This window comes from Chaetodon trifascialis, chromosome 7, assembly GCF_039877785.1.
Source record: "Chaetodon trifascialis isolate fChaTrf1 chromosome 7, fChaTrf1.hap1, whole genome shotgun sequence".
NCBI lineage: Eukaryota > Metazoa > Chordata > Actinopteri > Chaetodontiformes > Chaetodontidae > Chaetodon > Chaetodon trifascialis.
In genome coordinates, this window is record NC_092062.1 from 1,004,731 (window position 1) to 1,028,568 (window position 23,838).

General features: G+C 41.8%; 1 protein-coding gene across 1 annotated transcript in view; it reads right to left on the reverse strand.

Moving 5' to 3' along the window:
• Nucleotides 1-2,195: 2,195 nt before the first annotated feature.
• kpna5 (karyopherin alpha 5 (importin alpha 6)) overlaps nt 2,196-23,838 on the reverse strand; it is a 40,486-nt gene continuing 18,843 nt past the window's right edge. Inside the window, exons 7-14 of the mRNA XM_070966145.1 lie at nt 14,897-14,985; nt 14,697-14,796; nt 14,399-14,562; nt 7,075-7,153; nt 6,814-6,939; nt 6,594-6,721; nt 6,086-6,264; nt 2,196-4,725 (exon numbers count right to left, since the gene is read on the reverse strand). Coding sequence (XP_070822246.1) covers nt 4,538-4,725; nt 6,086-6,264; nt 6,594-6,721; nt 6,814-6,939; nt 7,075-7,153; nt 14,399-14,562; nt 14,697-14,796; nt 14,897-14,985 — 1,053 coding nt within the window. The 3' untranslated portion in view covers nt 2,196-4,537. The remainder of the gene's footprint in view (nt 4,726-6,085; nt 6,265-6,593; nt 6,722-6,813; nt 6,940-7,074; nt 7,154-14,398; nt 14,563-14,696; nt 14,797-14,896; nt 14,986-23,838) is intronic.

Consider the following 23,838-nt stretch of genomic DNA (forward strand, 5'->3'; position numbering starts at 1 on the left):
TTAAAAATAAATGCTTTCATGCTGAAATACTTTGTCTTTGTTAAAGAGCATAATACAGACATATGGTATGGCATATTAATAAATGTATAAATGAATTAATTTTGGATTTTAATAAAGAAACAGTTTGATTGTTCATTTGATCTCTCTCTCTCTCTCTCTCTCTCTCTCTCTCACACACACACACACACACACACACGCACACACACACGCACACACACAATCATGGCCCTTCTGTACACACCAATAACACAAGAATTTCTTCATTTTTGCTTTTGTGCGCTGAGTTTATTTAATGTAAAGTTAAGCACAGGCACATGCACGCGTGCGCGTGCACACAACACACGCACAAAAACCAGACATCTCGCATAACCTGTTGACATGCGCATTAAACTTTGAGTAAGTTTTTATACTCATTTGTGTTGGAATAAAACTTCACCAAAACACACACACACACACACACACACACACACACACACACACACACACACACACACACACACACACACCCCGTCTGGCCTGACGTGTCTAAATTTAAACAACTGTTCACAGCTTTAGGATGACAAAGATTCCATAATAGCCTGGACTGAAACTGCTGATGTTTGTGATATACACTGATTTTAACACATACATACATACAAAGCTCCCATATATACATGCTCAGTACAGTTTTTCCTTCTTTCACTTTTTTTTAAGGCCTGGAAAAGTTAGCTTTAAAATTCCAGGTCATTCCAGCGTCTTACACTACCCTGTTAAGCTTGTAACTGAGGCTGGGAAGCTAAATAAAATAAAATAAATAAATAAAATAGGGGCATTGTTGCGCTCTTTACGTTGACTTCAGTTGGCTCTGGTGCTGGCGGAGACCCACCCAATATGGCGGCGACGCTGGATTACGCTCCAGCACGTAATGAGGCGTCTACGTATATTATGTCTATGGTGGCCACTGCTAACGTTAACGTAACGTTACAAAAACGACAGGATCCGATTGTAAACCGGAAACAAAACAATGGGCACGCCCCATGCATTTTGGTCTCACCTGCTCGCTAGCTGTGAAAGTGTAGGCGGATGTCAAGCGCGAAACGCCGAAATGGATGCGAACAAGATTCTGAATAGAAAGTTTAGTTTCAAAAATTTTCCAGATGGGTCGACTGACAAGACCAAAGCTTGGACAGAGGCATATGGATACCGCAACTAAGAACAAGCTAACTGCAGCCATAGCCAAGTAATGTTCATTCTTTCTGGACAGAAATAAGAGGCTGGGTTGATAAGCCTCTGGTGAATAAACAGAAGAGCATTATAGTCTGACTGCTTGTATGTTCAGAGGAAACTTAAGAGAGGAACGTTTCAGCCATGGTTTAACTGCACTATAGCCTGAGTCCTAGTTTACAATGATGTGCACTTTGTGACTTTATCTTGTATCAGCCTGTTTTGATCCCTTAGAAAGGGTTGTCGAAGGGGCTTTTCTGTAACCAAGCATTTATTTATTTTTTTGTCATCTGTTTATTGACAGTGTTAAAATGCGTGGGATTTGATTCATTCAAAAGTGAATGACTGCTCAAAGTGAGAATGTTAGTGTGAAATATAACACTACACGTTGTTTTCAATAAAAAACATTTGCACAAAGCAAGCCTATCCACTTTTCCATGTTGATAACAGTATTAAAATGATAATTCATGGAACATTTAGAATAAATAAAAATGTGCGATTAATTTGCGATTAATCGCGAGTTAACTATGACATTTATGCGATTAATCACGATTAAATATTTTAATCGATTGACAGCACTAAAAACTATACCTTCTTTTCAATTATGGAGCCTTGAAGTGTTTGAACTCCTCACAGACAGCAGCCACACTGTGGAGAAGATGGTTTAAAGTGTCAAATCCAATTTAAAGTGGGATGATTTATGGTTTATGACTGAATTTCATAGCAGATTGGGACTCTCCCTTCCTATTACATGGACAGTGTTGGAGTGATGTTTGTAGAAGTGGTCCAACTTCAACCCAGCCATAACTGCAATCATATCATGTTGCTGTAGGTTCTTGCTCTAATTATGTGTGGTGACATCAGTCTGCAATATTTCTTGCTAAAAAAAGAAAGAAAAAGAAAAAAAAAGATGCTACTTTGTCTAGGGATTGTAATGATTCATTTATTCTTCCTTTGACAGATTTACTGTAATAAAAAAGCTGAAACAGAAATACATCATTATGTTTTGTTTATTTTTGTTTAAAAATGCTGTTGGCCCTATGCAGACTATGTGGGTCAGGATATTAAAAACAAGTTTCAGAGAGGAAGCCACTTTTAGATACAGTCAAGGAAGACATATTCAGATACATCATTTACTTAAGTAAAAGTTGCAATGCCTTAGCTTTAAAATTTTCCATTGGATGCATAAGTTTTGCATTCAGAATATTACTGAAGTACAGAATGCTAATCAGCGAAATCTACTTAAAGAAGAAGCACTTGTCATTTTATCACTGTGAGTGGTTGAGATGGAGCTAGTTTCAACTACCTTCTCGGCTTGTTTTGGGTATGACTTCTGAGTAAATGTACTTAATTACATTACTCTGGCAACAGCAAAGCATGTTCAGTCAATTCAACAGTAAATGTGTCAGTAGGAGAACTTTCTGAAAGCCAAAAAAGCAGTAATGCAAGTGTGTATGGTTTGTATCCAACGGATCAATTTATTAATTCTTGTTGCACAGTGTATGTGGACACTCCCCACAAAGAACCAGGCATGATTACAAATAGCCTGACTCCTGGCTCCACTGTCAAACCTGTGATCCAGTCAATGTTAGGAACCACAGACTGTGGCTGCATACAGTACAGTAATTCACTCCTGTACGCAGGCTGCTGGAGTTCTATCTAACACGCAATTTCTACTGAGAGCCAAAAGCACACAGCAAATTAATTCCTTAACAGGAGAAAACAAAAACACTACCAAAACCTAAAAAATTATATACAATCATACAAACCAGAAATATTAGAAAACTATACATGACTGAATATGTTTGATGTAATTTCTGCATACAAATATTTTCCATTTGACATGAATATAGATTGATTTCATGTTTGGTTCTCCACCAATTACTGTTCTCAAATGTGCACATATTGAAAAACTGTATGGTTCAGGGGTAGAGCCACAGGTAGGAAAACAAAACACTGTGCTTCCATTGTAAGACTTCAACCACAAAATTAGAACATGAAAAAATAAAAATCAAAGCATATGAGACAAAATCTCAGATGAGGCAAACCTACTCAAAAATAAAACAGAAATTTTCAAGGTTGTATAAAGGAGAAGCAGTGATTGACTGGAATTACTACAAACTGCATATCAATCCGAAAACACAATTGCATATCACATCTTCCAACAGCCACATAAACACTTTCTGACATGTATATATAATATACAAAACCCCAAGTCAGTCACTTAATCCCATCACATCAAGGAAATGTTTGCAGACAGAAAAAATAATTTAAGACATAATGTTGCTAGTTCAGAATGACAAAATACAAAACGGAACAAAAATATTATTTACCGAGCAATAATGTTGCACACACTGCATCATGTAACATAGACAGCACCTTTTTTGCCCCGATACTGCTTTCTGAAATAAAGAACATTTAAAATAAACAGCAAAACACAGGTGAATAGCCAACATTCACAGATTTCAAACTAACTTGGGCCAGAAACAGTTGCCTTCAGTCAGAGCTGAGAGTGGAGAAAAGAAAGACAAGCTCCTCTACAGCTCTCAAAAGACAAATAGATAGAAGACCCAGAGTCTCCAGGTGCTCATCACATCATTTTAAAATGAGAGAAGAAAGAGTCCAGAGAGCATGTGCAGCTGCTTCAGACTTAAAGAATGGCAACACTGGGATGTACAGTAGTACTGTATTTACATCCACTACCTGCCTACAGACAGGTCAACCACTACAATCTGAACACCAACATTTTAGTCAAAACTGGATTCTTGCCATAGTAAAAGAAAGGAAAAAAACATTAGTCTGATGTTTTATCTGTTCATTTATAGCTTTTCCTTCCTTCCTTGCGGTTTCTTTCTAAAGACTGAAGAGGTAGTTTCACATTAAGAAGGGATATGGATGCTGATTTGGAGACAGCAGTTTTAACTGTAACAAATATCATTAACCTCATTTAGAATGATAAAAATATCACAGGAAGTCAAAGGAGCATCATACTGTAGCACTAAAGAAACAGGAGAATTGGCTTTCCATAGCATACACATCACATCAGGAGGATGGAAACCAGCAAAGCTGAGCATTCCATTCAGGCCCTCACAGTCTCAAACAGCATCAATGAGCCAAATGTGCTCTCACTTTTCATTCCCACATGCACAAATCTCTCCAGAGTAGGTGTTATTGGGAGGACATAGAAGAAGTGATGGTCTGGGGAGGAGCCAGTTTGATCTGGCCCAGCAGAGAAGAAGTGAGGTCCAAGGAGAGTTTGCAGGCCTGTAGGCCGCTGTCTCTGCCAGAGATTTAGAGACCAGGAAAAAGATTGGGCTGCGGAGGTGAGACAGGGTTAAAGTTGGAAACCCTCCATGGGGCCTTCCTGTTGCTGGAAGACGAACTGGCCTTGACTCTGGTCCACCTGTGGAGCCAAGTTGGCATCCTCTTCCTCAACACCAAAGTAGTGTTCGATCAGGTCAAACGCCTTCTGGTAAATCTCCTGGTTCTCGTGGCTCTGCAGGAACTCAATCTTGTCCAGGCCTGAAGGGGCGCAACCACACATACACAAGTTCTAACCTAGTTGTTTGATTTAACAACTTGTTTAAGGCAGCATTAAGGAGCAAAACATGCAATGTTAGTGATTTTTTAACGAATCATTTGTTTGTTAAATGACCCAGACTAAACTGGGTGGCACTAATCAAACGTAAATGATGTCTTTGCTACTAAAGCCTTTAGTAATGTGTAAAACAGTTACTAACATCTGTGCCATTATCATAAAGCTCTAGTGGGTGTAGCCTGTCATGTAAGACCTGTTGATGCTGAATATAATGTCAGTTTTCATTTTGCTCAGCCACTCCAAGCAGCCATATGATGCATTTTTATTCTTGTGGCAGGAAAATTGTTTTGTACTTAGCTGTTAATAACTAGGTGTAAATATTTAGCAACAACTAATGCACGTACATAAGAACTGTTAAATTTCAGTTTTATAAATGTTTACATTATCACTAGGCTAAGTTTGGACATAACAATGTTGTGAAACATAACTGTCCACTACAAGAAAGAATTAACTATTAAATATTTCTAATTGTGAGTTAAGTGTGGATGTTAAGTGCCTGGAAAAAAACAGGCTGAATGACACAGATGGTGTTTCATTTTACATGTGGGTAACAGAGTTGTCTGTTGTTTCCACAGCTATTTGTCACACTTTGAATGGTCAGGATGACTTTAAATGATGCTGATGCTGAAGGGGTGAAAGCAATTACATTTTAGACTACATGAGAACAATTCAACAGTCAAAACTTAGTATGTGCTTCTTTGTTTACTTAATCTTGTAATTTATGCTGCAGTAACAATATAAAGTGGGAGTGGAACTCATTTTCATGTATTAAGCTTCAGACATTCTTGTATGTACACTGTTTTTAAACTTTTTATTGTTAAATGGATGGTTTATATTATAAGAAACGATGAGACATATCCTTTTAAAAGGTAGGGTAGGATGAAAAAAAAATGTAAAAAATGTAAACACAGAATACATATTGTATTATAAGTACATATTTTACAATTATTGGATATTCAACTGTTCAATTATGTTGTCGTTCAATAATTTCAATCAAAAGATGCATGGGTTATGTACCAGTTATGTATCAGTTACTGGACTGATGAATTGGTCTCAACCAGAGACTATAACAAGTGTAATATAAGAAGAAAACTAGCAACTCAGTCTTATCAGATTATAAAACCAGAACGCAATTTGTGATGCATTTCTGCTTCAGAACCAGCTTCAAAATGTGTAAATTGCTGTCATGTGTTAAAATTGAATGAAGGTATTGGTGTAAGTGACATATTTAATACAGTGTTGGCATGTTAGTTATGATGTTAGTGTGACGTTGCAGAGCAGTACCGTAAGCCTCCTCAATAAGAGCACAGTATGGGTTGATGCCTGTTCCATTTTGTTTGGCCTCCTGTTCTCCCAGCCTTAAGATGTTCTCCAGACCATTCAGAGATACCTGCACTATCTTTGAGTCCATCACTGTCAGCAGGTCACACATGGGCTTGATGGCATTCAGAGACACCAAATACCTGTTTTCACAAAGAGAAGTGATGAATAATGTATTTTAATTTATATTTAATGTATCTTTATAAATTGGTTTCAACCTTTTCAAATTTCAATCTATAATTACAAGCCTGTTTAATGTCAAAATATTACTACTACTACTATTACTAACAGGCAGATCAAATCATGTCTCTTGACTGTCTGTGTTCATCCTGGTCTGGCTCCAACTGTGGCTGAGCTGAGGAACATCATTGCTGCATTCCTACAATTATGTTCCCTGTTATCCATGAGGGAAGAATTCTCAGTGTTCAGCACATCAGACACAACCAGTGTTGTTTAGGACTGGTAAATGTACCTTATTTGTGAAGGAGTGCCACCAGAGGTGGCATTAGTAATTGCCCATGCTGCCTCCTTCCTTGTACGGAACTCAGCCTTCTGGAGGATCTCAATAAGTACTGGGAAAATGTTGGCATCAATCACATTCTGACAAGAGAAGAAATACTGTCAGCTACACAGACACACAACAGCAGCCCTTCTCCAGACAACACACCATACTCAGATGAAGCTGCCTTTACCTGAATCTGAGCCCTGTTTCCTGCTGTGATGTTGGAGACTGTCCAGCATGCCTCCTTCTTGATGGACTCCTTTGGACTGCTGAGGAGGTGGAGTAAACATGGTAGTGCTGAACAGTTCAAGATTACCTGAGAGGACAAACATACAAACAGACATCATATGGCATCATTTACATTTAATACTGTGTATGATCCCTTACAAATACATCAGTGAGGAAAAAAAGTGAGGGAATCAGTGTCTACTGTGAGTAAATGAGCCACTACCTGAGTCTGGATGTCATCTCCTGTTACAATGTTGCCCACTGCACGTAAAGCAGGAGAAACAACCTTATAGTCACTGTGCCTATAAAAAACACAAACATTCAAACAGTGTACAGAATTGAGATTACAGCAAAAGCTACTCAGTGTAAAAAATTTTATGCAAATATTCAATTTCTTAGATTTTGACAGTTTTCATGCCAAAACATTGAGAAACTGAAATTGTGTGTTGTTTAGTTAATGAACGTCTTCATTTGATTAAGGGCTTTCCACTGACAAAATAAACAGCAGAAACACTATTTTAATTCAAGATAACTGCACTGGGGCCACAACCATACTTGTTTATTAGATGAACACTTTATTAGATGAACACTTTAAAGGGAAATTTCAGTATAATTCAAACTGTGTATACTATCTATTTAGTATTTCCCATTACTATTTGCTATTGTGACTGGATAGGTCATGTTAATTTTGCTCTCACCAGCTCTCTTATATTCAGCAAAATGAACACTTGCACAAAACAGCTTATACTGGATCTTGGTGTGTAAACATCATACAGCTTTCCAAATAAAGCAGATTTTCGCATTAATACATCTTTAAACACTTGTCTCAGTGTACAGCTCTGTAAACACAAAACTATGCTAACTGCATACGGATCTACATCTGGGGCAGCTTGCTGGATGACCTGATCACCCTGCATATTCATCTGCACACAGGGATTTGTCTATTTTATTTTCACTTTAACACTGCCCTCTAAGGAAACTGACTGCAGCGAACTGCAATCACAAATAATTCCATGGACTATTATGAAAACAATCTTAAGTCATTTTACTTTGATGGTTGACTGTAATTATTCAAACTAGAGTACACAGACAAAGAGCTAAATCAAATGGAAGAGCAGATGCAAATAATCAGAATCAATCAGAAAAAGCTTTATTGCCAAGTACGATTTTACACATACGAGGAATTTACTTTGGTGAGGTTGGTGCATGACACTATTAAAAAGAAGCTATCAGAACAGTAAAAAAATATAACAGTAAGTAAATAACAAAAAAATAAGTAAAATATATAACAATATTAGAAACTGTAAGAGTAAGTAAAAAAATCTAAGAATATAAATATATGTACACAAGTCAGTTTTTTTTTTTTTTTTTTTTTTACAGAGGCACAGTCTGTTTTTTTTGAAAGGATGTCCAAGCAGAGTGTTAAAGTAACGCATATAGTTATGGCAATATCAATGACAGGTGGAGTCAGAGGTGGAGTGTGAAGAGTGTCGGGGGGGTTCTGGGCCTTGTTAATAAGGCTGACAGCAGATGGGAAAAAACTGTTCTTGTGGCGTGAGGTTTTGGTCCTGATGGACCGCAGCCTCCTGCCAGAGGGGAGTGTCTGAAAGAGTTTATGTCCAGGGTGGGAGGGATCAGCCACAATCTTTCCTGCACGCCTCAGTGTCCTGGAGGTGTACAGGTCCTGAAGAGACGGGAGATTGCAGCCAATCACCTTCTCTGCAGACCGAATGACACGCTGCAGTCTGCCCTTGTCCTTGGCGGTGGCAGCAGCATACTAGATAGTGATGGAGGAGCTGAAGATGGACTCAATGATGGCTGTGTAGAAGTGCACCATCATTGTCTTTGGCTTTGACTGAATTTCTTCAGCTGCCGTAGGAAGTACATGCTCTACTGTGCTTTCTTGATGAGAGAGCTGATGTTCGGCTCCCACTTGAGGTCCTGGGAGATGATAGTTCCCAGGAAGCGGAAAGACTCCACAGTGTCAATAGTAGAGTCACAAAGGGTGATGGGGGCAGGTGAGGCTGATTTTTTCCTGTAGTCCACAACCATCTCCACTGTCTTTAGAGCCTTGAGCTCTAGGTTGTTCAGGTTGCACCAGGTCGCCAGATGGTCAACCTCCCACCTGTAGGCGGACTCGTCGCCATCAGAGATGAGTCCGATGAGAGTGGTGTCGTCTGTAAACTTCAGGAGCTTGACAAACTGGTGACTGGAGGTGCAGCTGTTGGTGTACAGGGAGAAGAGCAGAGGAGAAAGAACGCAGCCCTGAGGGGCCGGTGCTGATGGTCTTAGCATCGGAAATGTGTTTTCCCAGCTTCACACACTGTTTCCTGTCTGACAGGAAGTCTGTAATCCACCTGCAGGTGGAGTCAGGGACGCTCAGCTGGGAGAGCTTCTCCTGAAGCAGGGTTGGGATGATGGTGTTAAAGGCAGAGCTGAAATCCACAAACAGGATCCTGGCGTAGGTTCCTGCAGAGTCCAGGTGCTGGAGGATGAAGTGGAGGGCCAGGTTGACTGCATCGTCTACAGACCTGTTGGCTCTGTAGGCAAACTGCAGGGGGTCCAGGAGAGGGTCGGTGATGTCCTTGAGGTGTGAGAGCACAAGGCGCTCAAAGGACTTCATGACCACAGAGGTCAGGGCAACGGGTCTGCAGTCTCCAGTCTCCAGTGAGGTGTTAAAAATGTCTGTGAACACTGGAGACAGCTGATCAGTGCAGTGCTTCAAGGCAGATGGGGAGACAGAATCTGGTCCAGCTGCTTTCCGGGGGTTCTGTCTCCTGAAGAGTTTGTTGACGTCCCTCTCATGAATGGAAAGAGTCGTCACTGAGGTGGGTGGGGGGGGGGGGGGGGGGGACCTTTAAGGTGGGAATTGGTGGAGGTGACTGGAGCTGGAGCTGTTGGGAGATGTCGTCGTGGGGAATGGTTGCTGGACTGTCCCTTTGTCTTTCAAAGCAGCAGTAGAACTCGTTCAGGTCGTTGCTAGGCGTCGATCGTTGACAAAGTGGGGGGCTTTAGGCTTGTAGTTGGTGATTTGCCTAAGCCCTTTCCAGACAGACGCAGAGTCATTAGCTGAGAACTGCTGTTGGAGCTTCTCAGAGTACAGTCGTTTAGCCTCTTTCACCGCCTTGCTAAACTTGTACTTCGCCTCTTTGAATCTGTCTTTGTCCCCACTCCTGAAGGCCTTAGCTGTCTGAGTTTGGCTGTGAACCAGGGTTTGTCATTGTTGTAACTCACCCTGGGCGCGTGATGGAACACAGCAGTCCTCACAGAAGCCGTCCTGCACGTTGGCCTGCAGCAGCATGTAAACGCCGACCAGAATGAATGAAGCGAACTCATGGGGTGAATAAAAAGACTTACAGTTTATGAAGAAACACTCCAGGTCAGGAGCACAGTGCTGCTGGATCACTGTCACGTCATTGCACCAACCACTGTTTATGTAGAAACAGATTCCTCCACCTTTAGTTTTGCCGGAAAGTTCTGTGTCTCTGTCCGCCAGAAGAGTTGGAAGCCAGCCAACTGCAGGGCAGAGTCCGGAATTAATCCACAGGTCCACGTTTCGATGAAGCACAAAACCGCAGATGAGGAAAAGTCCCTGTTTTTACCCAACAGCAGTTGCGCACCTTTGACCAGAATGTCCAAAGTTTCCACTGTTGGGAGCAGAAAATTAGGAAATAGATCCACTGGTGTTGTAGCCCTGATGTTCATGAGCTCATCTCTGGAGAAAGAGCTCCGGGTATTGTCGCAAAAAACAGATTTAACACACAAAACAAAACAAAACAGTGTGCACCAACACACCGAGGCAGCCGTCCGTGGCACGATCTTACAAAAGACCAAAAGACAATATACATCAAGAGGTTGGTGTTCTTGCGGGCACTGCTCTCCACAGCTGACAGAGAAGGAAAAGCTTTGCTGTGGACAGTGGTACCTTTTCATGCCAGCCTTGGAAAATACATTTGTCAATGGATGATAGAGGACAGGCTGCAAAGGTGGAACTAAGTTAAATGAAATGAATTTGTGGCTCTGATCAACATTATTGATCTGCTGAGTGTGTTTTACCACCCCAAAATCAACTGGAAGAAAAGACTGTGGCCAGCTGGACCAGTAACATGTCAACATAAACATAATTTTATGTGAAGGACAGCACAGAAATACAAGCATCTGGTTATAAATTCTCCTTGACCTACAATGATGCACCATTACAATCATTATGTTAATTAAGAGAAAAAGTCAGCAAGCTGCCACAGTTAGTCAACATGTCCATTCCAGGGTGTTACTTTCTGTGTTCACTTCGAACCAGACTCACAGGCCAGTATTTAAAATGAGTTAGCTACAAGTCAGGTTTATTTGGAGTTGTAGGAGTTTCTCACAGCTTTACCCAATACATGTTGTTTTGAGCGAGTCCTTGTTTACCCCAATCTCTACAATAGAGGTGGCGAGAGCAAGTGCAAAGTTGTCATGACCCATACAGTCACATTTATGGAAAATACAACAGGATGTTCCTTTAAATATAGTTCCAGCTCACAGTTAAATCACTATTCTAAAGCAGTGTGAAAGGTACACTAAACTGCAGGCAACCACAGCAATGACACTCTGCTTCACACTGATACATACGAGGTAACTTACCACTGAAATGAACCCAAATGTTATACTCAGGGGTGCACATAACTGGTGCGCATGCGCCGCCAAAATGCATGATGCGCGGCACATCAAACGCATTGAAACTCACATGCGCACCAACAGCTGGAGCGGCTGCAAGAGGTATTTCTTTCCGGAAAATCCCGACATGTTCGCTGCTGTCTACAACTCTTCAAAATGTCCAAGAAGCAAGCCCCGCTAAGTAACTATTTTGGTGTTCCACCACCACCTCCAAAAAGACGTCAGACTGAACCGCCACCCGAGCCGCACAACAAGAGAGTGTTCTCGGAAAAGTGGCTGCAGCAGGTCGGTTGGCTCCAAACCAATGATGAACGCACCATGACGTGGTGCAAAATATGCCGCGAACATCCCAATATGGCCGATAAAAGCAGCGCCTTTTATATAGGGACAAAGAATTTCAATCATCCACCATTTGACAAGCATGAGGAAAGCAAAGAGCACGTTAACGTTGTGCAAACTATTGACAACAGGAGCAGCCAGGATCGGAGTCGCCCCCTTGACAGGTGGCAGGACAAAATGCATGAATAACAGCGTCAAGCACTGTCTAATATTTTTTTGTTAGCTTTTCACAAAGCCAAACATGCACGTCCTATGCGCTCTTTTGAAGAGGACGTTCCACTGTTACAAAGGCTTGGCGTTAATGTCGGGACTACATATCACTCACGTGAGGGGGGGACCCGAATAATGGAGACAATTGCTACGACAATCAGTTCACAACTCCATGAAAAATTAAAAGCAGCTGAATTTTGGGGTCTGCTCTTTGACGGTTCAGAAGACATAAACAAATCACAGCAGGAAATCGTGTACATTGTGTCGGTGTCAAGCAATGGAGAGTACAGCTCAGATTTCCTTGGATTAATTAATCTGGGGGCGCAGCGATCAGCAGAGGACATTGTGGATGGACTTGTGCAACTTTTCCATGCGTGTGGATTAACGGACAAGTGGAAGACGAAGTTGGTCTCGGTGTGCACAGACGGAGCTGCTGTCAACGTGGGAACATATAACGGCGTCATTCCTAAACTACGGGAGAGGGTGGTCATCGGGGATGCCATGGTGCACGTACTGTGCACCGCCCACACACTGGAGAACTGCGCTAAATCAGCTGATCGGCTGGTGCCATACTGTGAGTCTTTTAATCGTTCTGTTGTCAAGGTGCTTCGCTTTTATTTACAGAAGGGGGGTGCAAAAAAATCAGCACAACTAAAGAAACTGTGTGATGAGAATGGCATTGCCTTTGTGAAATTGGGAAAGTTTCACAACATTAGATGGTCTGCATGGAGACAGGACACTCTGTTGAAAATATGGAGACTGTTACCTGCCATCAAAATTCAGCTGGCTACAAGTGATGACTGACCTGAAACATGTATGCACAGAGCGTTTTCACTGTTTCCTTGCCAACATGCTTGACACTAACAAAGTCTTGCAGTCCCTCTCTCTCAAGTTTCAGCAAGATAAACTGACTATTGGTGAATGCAAAGATGAGCTCATGGTAGCAATTGGACAGCTGACACTTTTAATTGACAGTGATGACCAGCAGTACAGGAAAGGGACTGTTGCAAATGTGGATGCTGACAGGGACAAAAATAATGTTCTGACAGGTCTAATTGGGGAGTTTGAATCTAGATATGAATCCCTCAAATCCTGTGATCAATTATTAATATTTGATCCTTCTACTTGGCCTCAGGAAATAAAAGACCTCCACAGTTTTGGCAACACCACACTTAGTGGCATCCTCCAGAATTATGAGGGTAGCATGTCTGTTGACAGAGACTCCACTATGAGGGAGTGGATGAGGCTAAAGCATTCAGCAAAACGTTTAGCATCCTCCTCTGTGTATGACTTGGTCAAAATAGTGAAGACAAGCAACCCAGAGACTTACTCCAACATTTGGAGAGTAATTCTGTTGTCCCTTACACTGCCCTTGAGCAGTGCTGCATGTGAGAGAGGATTTTCTCACCTCAATATAATAAAAAACAAGTACAGATCCTGCCTGTCAGACTCTCGTCTCTCATCCCTGATGCACATCCATATGTCCAAGGTGACAACAGAGACTTTTGACCCAAAGCCTGCTGTGGACTTGTGGATGCAAACAGCTGATCGCAGGCTCAACCAGGGAGGGAGGAGTAGGCCTACATCCTCCTCTACTAAGACTGCCTTGGACATGGTGGTTGAAATTGAGGACAGTGATGAAAGCAGTGATGATGAGGATGTTTCAGCATAGGTTTTAGTTTCAAGCAAACTGAGCTCAAAGAGCAGTTAATCAGTGTTTAGAGAAAATACTTTGGTGGTGCTGTAGAGCAGCCAGTTGATTTAAGTTTTTACAGTGTTGATTTCAGAGTTTACAGAAAAGACATTCAGTGCTTAAAAAGGTGCCAGTTGAAATGATTTTTTTTTTTTTCTTTTGTTTTACATCCAACAACCTTACACCACACTATACACATCCATCCACTCATTTACACTACTGATTCTACAGACTAACATACACCATCATTTGTTAATGCACCTTAATTATGAATAAATGTTATTTTTGTGAAAATTTATTTGACTGTGTATCCCTTTTTTTATCCATCCTGCGGGGCGGGTTCACAACTCGCGTGCTCAATGAGCACCAAGTAACATCTCCAGGTGCTCCTCTGAGTACCAGACCAAAAAAGTTATGTGCACCCCTGGTTATACTGACAACAGACTATTAAAAGTGGATGACTTGTTAAACACAGCTTGCCATTTTTTACTTTTTCAGTATAAACATGCTAATGCAACCTTAGCTGTCCAAAGAGAAAATAATTGAGTTACATCTACCTTGTCCGTAATTTTACCATAACAGGACACCTGGGCATGCCAGGCACACACATATGACCCTACTTGAAAATGTGGACGTGCCAGTTCCTTACATAAGCAGCTCCACTAGTCTGCGGCACACCCCAGAGTCAATGACTGTCTGGATCTTTTCATTAGGACCGTCAGACAGATAGGACAGAGCCCAGCAAGCATCAGCCAGCACATCTGGATCACTGCTGAACAGAAGCCTGGACAACACACTTAGACAAGGAGACACCTGACACACACCAGAGACACAGATAACAAAGTTTAATACCAGAGCTGGATGAACAACTCAAGAATTAATGGTGCAAACAGAAATAAGGGAAATGGGCTCCAGCATTCCAATTTAGTTATGACAGGTAGAGTCACCTTGGCAAAATCTGGTGGTGGGTTCTTTCCTCTGCAGAGGTTGGACAGAGCCCACACTGCATTGCGGGTTGTTGTGAGACGGTTGGACTTGGCGAGTAGCCTGGATATGACAGCACAGGATTCAGTCGTTATAATATTTTCCACACTCAAACAGAGTGACACCTAACACTTAAGTGACACTAGACACTAAAGAGACTTACTGTTGTAGAGACGACAGGATGCCACAGTTGAGCACGTAGTCTCTGCACTCAGCGTTGTCTCCTGCAATGTTCCCCAGCGCCCACACTGCCTAAAACACAACTCACAGTCAACACACCTCAGAGTCCAAGTGAAAATGAAAATTTACAAACACTGGCACCCTCTCATACCTCACTTTGAAACAATGCAGCAATCTTTTCCACTGGGCCAGAGTGCTGGAAGTATGACTGGATATAGATAACTGTGGATTGTTCAGGCACATATATCTTGGGGCCTTTTGGGGTGCTTAAAGTTAGGCTGACACCTGTTCTTTTTTTCTTTGAATTATACAATTATTTTGTTATCTGTATTTATCTAATTGATTCAATACTAATTATTATTTTATCTCACTGCATGAAAAGTAGCATTTCCGTCAATTATTGTCACTGTAAATTGCCGTGGAAGTTCTCTCTCAGCCCCTGTGACCGTGAGGTGTTAAAATGCAAATGTAAATGCTGCAAGCTATACAAATGCAAATTAGAATTGTGTGTGCGTGTGTGCGTGTCTGTGTGTGTGTGTGTGTGTGTGTGTGTGTGTGTGTGTTCTGTGCCTACAGAATACAGACAAAGATTTTTTTTTTTAATGAGGATTTAAAAGTGTGTTTAAATAATTTTATAGGTTACATACAGGATAAGTGTCCTGACTCTCAAAAGCCTTTCATTTTCCACTTAAATCCACTAAATCAAATTGTGAAAATTAAAGCATCTACACTTCTTGAACACGTCACAATTTTTCGCATTTTGCCACCACACCAGATGAAAAATGGTTGCGTGATTAGCTTGCAAAATTCCAGCAGGGTAAGTCCACTGATGATTCTTTAAGTAGGAATAAAAAGGGAACACACCAAAGTAACTTTTCTTTTTTTTATTTTTGATGATGTTAAACAGTTTAAAGAAGTTTACATGTTTTATAAAATATGCAGGTACAAAAACAGAAAATCAAAATACTTAGCAAAATCACAACATGTTTTTCTTTCTCCGCAACAAAAATTGCCTCACGAGAAATTCCAAGAGCACGACCTCGCATATGATTGGACGTCTCCTCTGATGCAATGACGTAGGCAGAAAACGACCTTGGCGCGTCTGTGAACGCGAATGGAGTTTGGATCAGAAAAGTTAAATTTCGGGTCCTGGAAGGTGGGGTAGGTTAATAAAATACACAGAAATACACAGGAAATATTCTGCAGAATTAAGTAAATGGAAATGTTGCATGACCCGTTTGTACTTTTTGTGTTTTACAGACTGAACTCGTCCCACAACGAAGCGGTAACTTCACACTTGACGGCTGGGAGTCCTTTTATGTAAGTTTGTTTTGTTTTGTTCTATTTTTTTACCCCCTTTCTGTTGTGTCGTGTTGTTGTTGTTCTTGTTATTGTTGTCTTGTTTTTACTGAAGCCTGTCTTAATTATTTCAAACGAATATATATTTTCTTCCAGCAGCGTGTAAGACATATTACGAGATGGTGCAGAGGAGCTTCAGGTATGCCCAGCCAGCTCTTTCAGTTCAGGCAGCAGCCGTGAAGATTTTAGCTCGCAGCGGACAGAGAAGGAAGCGGGTAAGAGTTACATGAATGCCGCTTTATTTTCACAACAATGTAAAAATGGGCTGAATTTTATTTATTAGCTGCAGTGTTTTTGACAAACATGGTCACATATGTTATTACGTGTTATTGTTTCTTAGCAGTACTAATATTATATTAATACCTGTATTTTGTATTTACAGCTGCTGGAAGCAATAAGGAGTGTCTTACCTCTCCCAACTCTGCCAGACACTGCAAGAGCGGATGGAGAGCGACCCAAAGTATGTGGTGACACACCACAAGAGGCTTCGCATCGAGTCCCCTTCTTTTCCCCCCCAGTAGTCACTGATTTTATTTGGTTGATCCTTGTTGATGTGTGTTTTCATTAAAGACTTTTTCAAAATGTTTCTGTCAACTGTGTTCTTTGTGTTGTAGTGTAGTTTTCAGAAGGTGGATCGTCAAATAAATGAATCATTAAAATAAAATATAATCGATATCATATATATGTGTGTGTGTGTGTGTGTGTGTGTGTGTGTGTGTGTGTGTGTGTGTGTGTGTGTGTGTATATGGTATGTAGTATGGTATGTATGTAAATGTATGTAAATGTAGCACATGCCCTTGATGAGCCAGGTTTAGATTACTCAGCAAGTAGATGTTATAACATCGTATTTTATCTGTGCGGATAAAGAGAAGGAAAAGGAAAAGTTTCCCAAATAATAAGCCACGGGTAACAAAACAGTTAAGAAGTATTCTGAAGGACAACTGAAGAAAGGAGGGAGCATAAAAAAAATCAGGCAAGATTACGCTAGAAGAATAAAACTGCACATAAATGGAACCATGGTGTTAGTTAAGCCTGGAGAGACATCAAAACTACAGCAAGGACAACACTGACACATCAATTTTAACGACGTCATTTTTTTAAAATCGCGAGATTAATGTTCTTTGTGACCTAGTGAACCTGTAGTTTTTTATAAGCTGTGGCCACTGCTATAAACGTTAGCAAAACTACAGGATCCGATTGTAAACCGGAAACAATACAGAAGGCACGCCCCACACACGTGTTTGGTCTTGCCTGCTCGCTAGCTGTAAAAAATTATGCTACCGGTTTGTGTGGATGTCAAGTGCGAAACGCCGAACTGGTTGCGAACAAGATTCTGAATGGAACGTTTAATTTCAAAAAGTTGCCAGATGGGTCGACTGACAAGACCAAAGTTATCTGTGTGTATTGTTGGTGTGAACTGAATTATCACTGCAGCACATCCAGTCTGAAATGCCACTTGATGGCCAAACACACGGCTAATGCAAATTCTCCGCCGCCTCCTCGTCAAAACCAGCCGACAATGGATGGCTTTCGACAGAGGCATATGGATACCGCAACTAAGAACAAGCTTACTGCAGCCATAGTCAAGTAATGTTCATACTTTCTGGAGAGAAATATGAGGCTGGGTTGATAAGCCTCTGGTGAATAAACAGAAGAGCATTTTAGTGAAATGATGAAAGCACGCCACCCCAGACCTGGGCAACTCTGTGCGCCAGCAGCACACCGCTGGGCAAGTGGATTTTCGTAAACCGGCGGAGTCGTGCGCCCACGTCACCAATACCTCACAGGCAGGTTTCCACAGTGTCTGGCATTTCACTGCGATCAATAATTAGTGACAGCCATGATTCAATGCAACTATCTCAGTCAGCACATACAGTCAGACCTAAATTTATATATTTTGATCAGTATCTCATCTGACCACATCACAAGCACGTTCGGCACACGTAATGGTCATTCAACCTGACCGAATGTTCACAGGTGAAACAGGGATGTCTGGTGATCTGTGACTCAAATTGCCTGGTGACAAACATGTATGGCAATTTCCCCGGGTCGGCACATGACTCGTTCATCCTTGTGAATTCTAGCATCCCTACAGTCTTTCAGGGGGACACCCCTCTGGATGGGTGGCTGCTAGGTGTGGGCTTCATTGATAATTGGCAGACTTTCTGGGGAAGACCTGGTCTGATTAGGAGAGACGGCATCCATCCCACTTTGGAGGGAGCAGCTCTCATCTCTAGAAATCTGACCGATTTTATTTATGAACCTAACCCCTGACAACTCAGAGTTGAGACCAGGAGGCAGAGCTGCAGTCCTACACGCTTCTCTGCGCCTCCATTAGAGCAGTTACCCACCCAACACTCCATAAAGACTGTGTTTGCCCCCCGACCACGTAAGCTAAGTAAACCAAAAGTACAGATAAGAGGAGTTAAACATAAAAATCTAATTAAAATTAAAACAACCACTACAATAGTACAACAAGATAGGAGAATTAAATGTGGACTCCTTAACATCAGATCTCTGTCCTCTAAAGCTGTTCTAGTAAATGAGTTAATATCAGACCATAATATTGATTTATTTTGTCTGACTGAAACCTGGCTGTGTCCTGAAGAGTATGTGAGCCTAAATGTAGCTACTCCTCCGAGCCATATTAATACTCACATTCCTCGAGGCAGCGGCAGAGGAGGTGGAGTTGCAGCCATTTTTGACTCAAGCCTTTTGATCAACCCTAAACCTAAACTCGACTATAACTCATTTGAAAGCCTTGTTCTCACTCTTTCTCATGAAAAATGGAAAACAGTGCAGCCAGTTTTATTTGTTATAGTATACCGCTCTCCTGGTCCTTACTCCGAATTTATAGCTGAGTTCTCGGAGTTTCTATCAGGTTTAGTCCTTAAAGCAGATAAAGTAATTATTGCAGGTGACTTTAATGTACATGTCGACGTTGATAATGACAGCCTTAGCACTGCGTTTATCTCAGTATTAGACTCAGTTGGCTTCCATCAGAATGTACTTGAACCGACTCACTGTTTTAACCACACCCTCGACCTTGTTCTGACATATGGCATTGAAATCGAAGACTTAATAGTCTCCTCACAGAATCCTCTTTTATCGGACCATCATTTAATAACTTTTGAAATCATATTACCAGACTACCAGCCAGTAGGGAAAAATTCTTATACCAGACTCCTGTCTGATAGTGCTGTAGCTAAATTTAAGGATATGATCCCATCAGTATTTAATTCAATGCTATGTTTCAATACAACAAAGGATTCCTATGCTAACGTTAGTCCCTCCCAGATTGACTACCTGGTTGATCGCGCTACAGGTTCATTGCGTATGACACTTGACTCTGTTGCTCCCCTAAAAAAGAAGAAAATTAAACAGAGGAGGTTAGCTCCATGATATACTCCTCAAACCCACAAATTAAAGCAAACTTCACAGAAAATAGAAAGGAAATGGCGTTCTACCAATTTGGAAGAATTTCGGTCCGCCTGGCAAGACAGTCTTAAAATATACAGGAAAGCCCTCCGCAGTGCCAGGGCAGCCTATTAATCTGCACTAATAGAGGAAAATAAGAACAATCCCAGGTTTCTCTTCAGCACTGTAGCCAGGCTGACAGAGAGCCATAATTCTGTTGAACCATGTATTTCTTTAGCTCTGAACAGTAATGACTTCATGAGCTTCTTTAATGATAAAATTCTAACTATTAGAGACAGAATTCATCGGCTCCTGCCGTCAACAGGTACTGTTTTGTCTTCAAACACAGAAACCGTAGAAACTGTTAGTCTGTCGCAGTTTTAGACTGTTTTACTCCTGTCGACCTTCACTAACTAATTTCAATAATTTCATCATCAAAATCATCAACCTGTAATTTAGATCCTATCCCGACTAAGCTGTTTAAAGAAGTATTGCCTCTAATTGACTCTTCAGTATTAGACATGATCAATCTGTCTTCATCAACAGGCTACGTACCACAGTCCTTTAAAGTAGCTGTGATAAAACCGCTATTTAAAAAGCCTACTCTTGATCCAGGGGTTTTAGCCAACTATAGACCAATATCCAACCTTCCCTTTCTCTCAAAAACTCTTGAGAAAGCAGTTGCCAATCAGCTGTGCGACTTTCTAAACAATAATAGTTTATTTGAGGATTTCCAATCAGGATTTAGAGTACATCATAGCACAGAGACAGCACTGGTTAAAGTTACAAATGACCTTCTAATTGCATCTGATAAAGGATTTGTCTCTGTACTAGTCTTATTGGATCTTAGTGCTGCATTTGACACCATTGACCATGGCATCCTATTGCAGACACTGGAACACTTCATTGGCATTAAGGGAACTGCGCTAAGCTGGTTTGAATCCTACCTGTCAGATTGCTCTCAGTTTGTACGCGTTACTGACGACTCCTCTGTGCTCACTAAAGTCAGCTATGGAGTTCCGCAGGGTTCTGTGCTTGGACCAATTCTATTCACCTTATATATGCTTCCGGGTAAGATTATCAGGAAGCACTCAATAAATTTTCATTGCTATGCAGATGATACCCAGCTATATTTATCAATGAAGCCGGAAGAAACCAGTCAGTTAACTAGACTACAAGCATGTCTTCATGACATAAAGACCTGGATGACCTGCAATTTTCTGATGATAAACTCAGACAGAACTGAAGTTATAGTAGCAGGCCCTAAACATCTTGGAAACTCACTTTCTGATGACATAGCAGTTATGGATGGCATTGCGCTGGCCTCCAGCACCACTGTAAAGAATCTGGGAGTCATCTTTGACCAAGACATGTCCTTTCACTTCCATGTAAAACAAATTTCAAGGACTGCCTTTTTTCACCCATGTAATATCGCAAAAATCAGGCATATTTTGTCTCAAAATTATGCAGAAAAACTAGTCCATACATTCGTAACTTCCAGGCTGGATTATTGCAATTCCTTACTACCAGGCTGCCCAAATTCGTTGCTGAATATTCTCCAGTTGCTCCAGAACGCTGCAGCATGTGTTCTGACAAAAACCAGGAGGAGAGATCATATTTCTCCAATACTAGCCACTCTGCACTGGCTCCCTGTAAAGTTTAGAATAGAGTTTAAAATTCTCCTCCTTACTTACAAAGCCATAAATGGCCAGGCACCTTCTTATCTTAAAGAGCTCATAGTACCTTATTGCCCCACTCGAGCACTGCGTTCCCAGAATGCAGGTCTACTTATGATTCCTAAAGTCTCAAAAAGCAGAACAGGAGTCAGAGCATTTAGCTATCAAGCTCCTCTCCTGTGGAACCATCTTCCAGTCTTTGTCCGGGAGGCAGACACTGTCTCTACATTTAAGAGTAGGCTTAAAACTTTCCTTTTTGATAAAGCTTATAGTTAGGGCTGGCTCAGGCTTGCCCTGGACCAGCCCCTAGTTATGCTGCTATAGGATTAGACTGTCGCGGGACCTCCAAAGATACACCGAGCTCCTCTGTTCTTCTGTCCCTCTCCATCTGCACGCTTTCATGTCTTACTACGGCGTGTTACTAACTTAGCTCCTTCCCCGGAGTCTCTGTGCTTTGTCGTCTTACAGGTTCCACAGTGGCTGAATCTGGATTGTGGATTGCAGCTGCGTCTCCTGCCTTGGCCCTGCCTGACATCCACTGCAACTGCTACTGCTGTTATTACATCCACTGTCACTGTTACTGTGATTGCATCTCTCTCTCTCTCTCTCTCTCTGAGAGAGAGAGAGAGAGAGAGAGAGAGAGAGAGAGAGAGAGAGAGAGAGAGAGAGAGAGAGAGAGAGAGAGAGAGCTTGGTCTGTACCAGCACTATATGGAAAGTGTCCTGAGACAACTTCTGTTGTGATTTGGCGCTATACAAATAAAATTGAATTGAATTGAATTGAATTGAATTGCTAGGTGATAACGGCTATCCACTGAATACGTGGTTGATGATGCCATATATCACACCTTCAACAAGATGGCAGCATGGTTTTAACAGTGTTTTCAGCAGTACTCGGTCAGTCATCAAATGCACATTTGGGGTTCTCAAAATGCGTTTTAGATGTCTGGACCAGACAGGTGGTTCATTAACATACAGCCCTGAGAGAGTCGGTGCATTCTTCGTGGCATGCTGTGTTTTACACAACATGGCTGTACGACGTGGATTTCACTATGAACTCACGGAGGACACATTAAGGGACTTAAAACGGAGAGAGGCTGAGCTGCATGTGCCGTGTCAACTGGGAGAGCAGCAGAGCGCACGGGAGAGGAGGGAGCGCCTCACCGCCCAGCTTTGTCATTAAGTGAGTATTTGGGGTTACATCAGTTCAAAAAACATCTGGCGATCAATAACTTTCCACACTAAACAGATACAGTATTGAAATAAATTTCGCAAGGTCGTAGACACGGCCACTGCAAGCCCGAACCTCTCGGACCAGAACGCCAGTCTCCTCCTGGGAGAAGTTTGGGCGTCAGACAGTTTCCTGCGCGGGCTCAGTCATCCTCGAAATTTGCCATGCGCCTTGCCAGCGGCGTTTTTAAAGGTGAGACAAGGAGCTGGTGTGATTGGTGATGATTGGACTCGACTGTGTCAAACCCACTCCACGCCTTCTCCCCTCCCTCCTTCCGAGTTGCGCCGCTGGGTGGGACTGAGATGAGAAGGGGGAGGAGTTGCGCCGGCACGCCACGCCCCATCGGCGAAGCGGAACTGACTTTGCACCGCGGCGGAATCGAAAATAGAGCCCAGCGAATACAAAAAATGATACTCTGCCATGCAAATTAAATAAGTTCTTCCCTTGCTTCAGAATTTTAGAGCCCAAAAACATGTGTCCAGCAGAGCATGTGAGCGGAGCGGAGCGGAGTGGACGAATTTTGAAAGGAGGCCAGAGCGGGACTTTTTTTTTCTAAGATGATTCGGGTGGAGCGGGGCGTTATCCCGCTCCAGTTTCGCTCCGTTACCGCTCACATCACGGACCCGATGCATGCCCAAACATACCCCAGAATGCATCGGTGTTCACTTCAGTTAGGCTACTGACAGCAAGATGGAGTTTGCAAAATATTTCAAAAAAGAGGCCGATCATACAAGTGCACTATTCTTGTCAAAATAACAGATGGTGATGATAAGGAGAAAGAAAGAGAATGTAACGAAATTGTGTCTGTGAGCAAAGATTCACTGTGGAATCTAAAAAGACACCTCTCCTGCAAACACGATGGTACTCAAGCACTCAAGCAAAAAAGAAAAAGGTGAGCATTTTGAATTAGGCTATAGTTATTTTAACTTAGCCTAAATGAATTAAATAGGGCTATTGGTTTTTATTAAAGCAGATTCGTATTGTCATTCAAATGAGCAATTCACTAAATCTAGGCTAACTCGGACTGTCTGTAAATTTGTATTTGACACACAGCAGCAGCAGCAAGAGAAAAGGAGCGCGGAGTTCAAAGGTTTCTTCACCGCGGGCAAAGTCCAAACCATATCCCGGGGTAGAAAAAGGGAACTGGATGAAGCCTTTTTTAAAATGATTTACATGGATTATGAACCTCTGAGTAAGGGAGAATGTGAGGGGATGCAACAGTTTGCCAATGCGGCTCAACCCG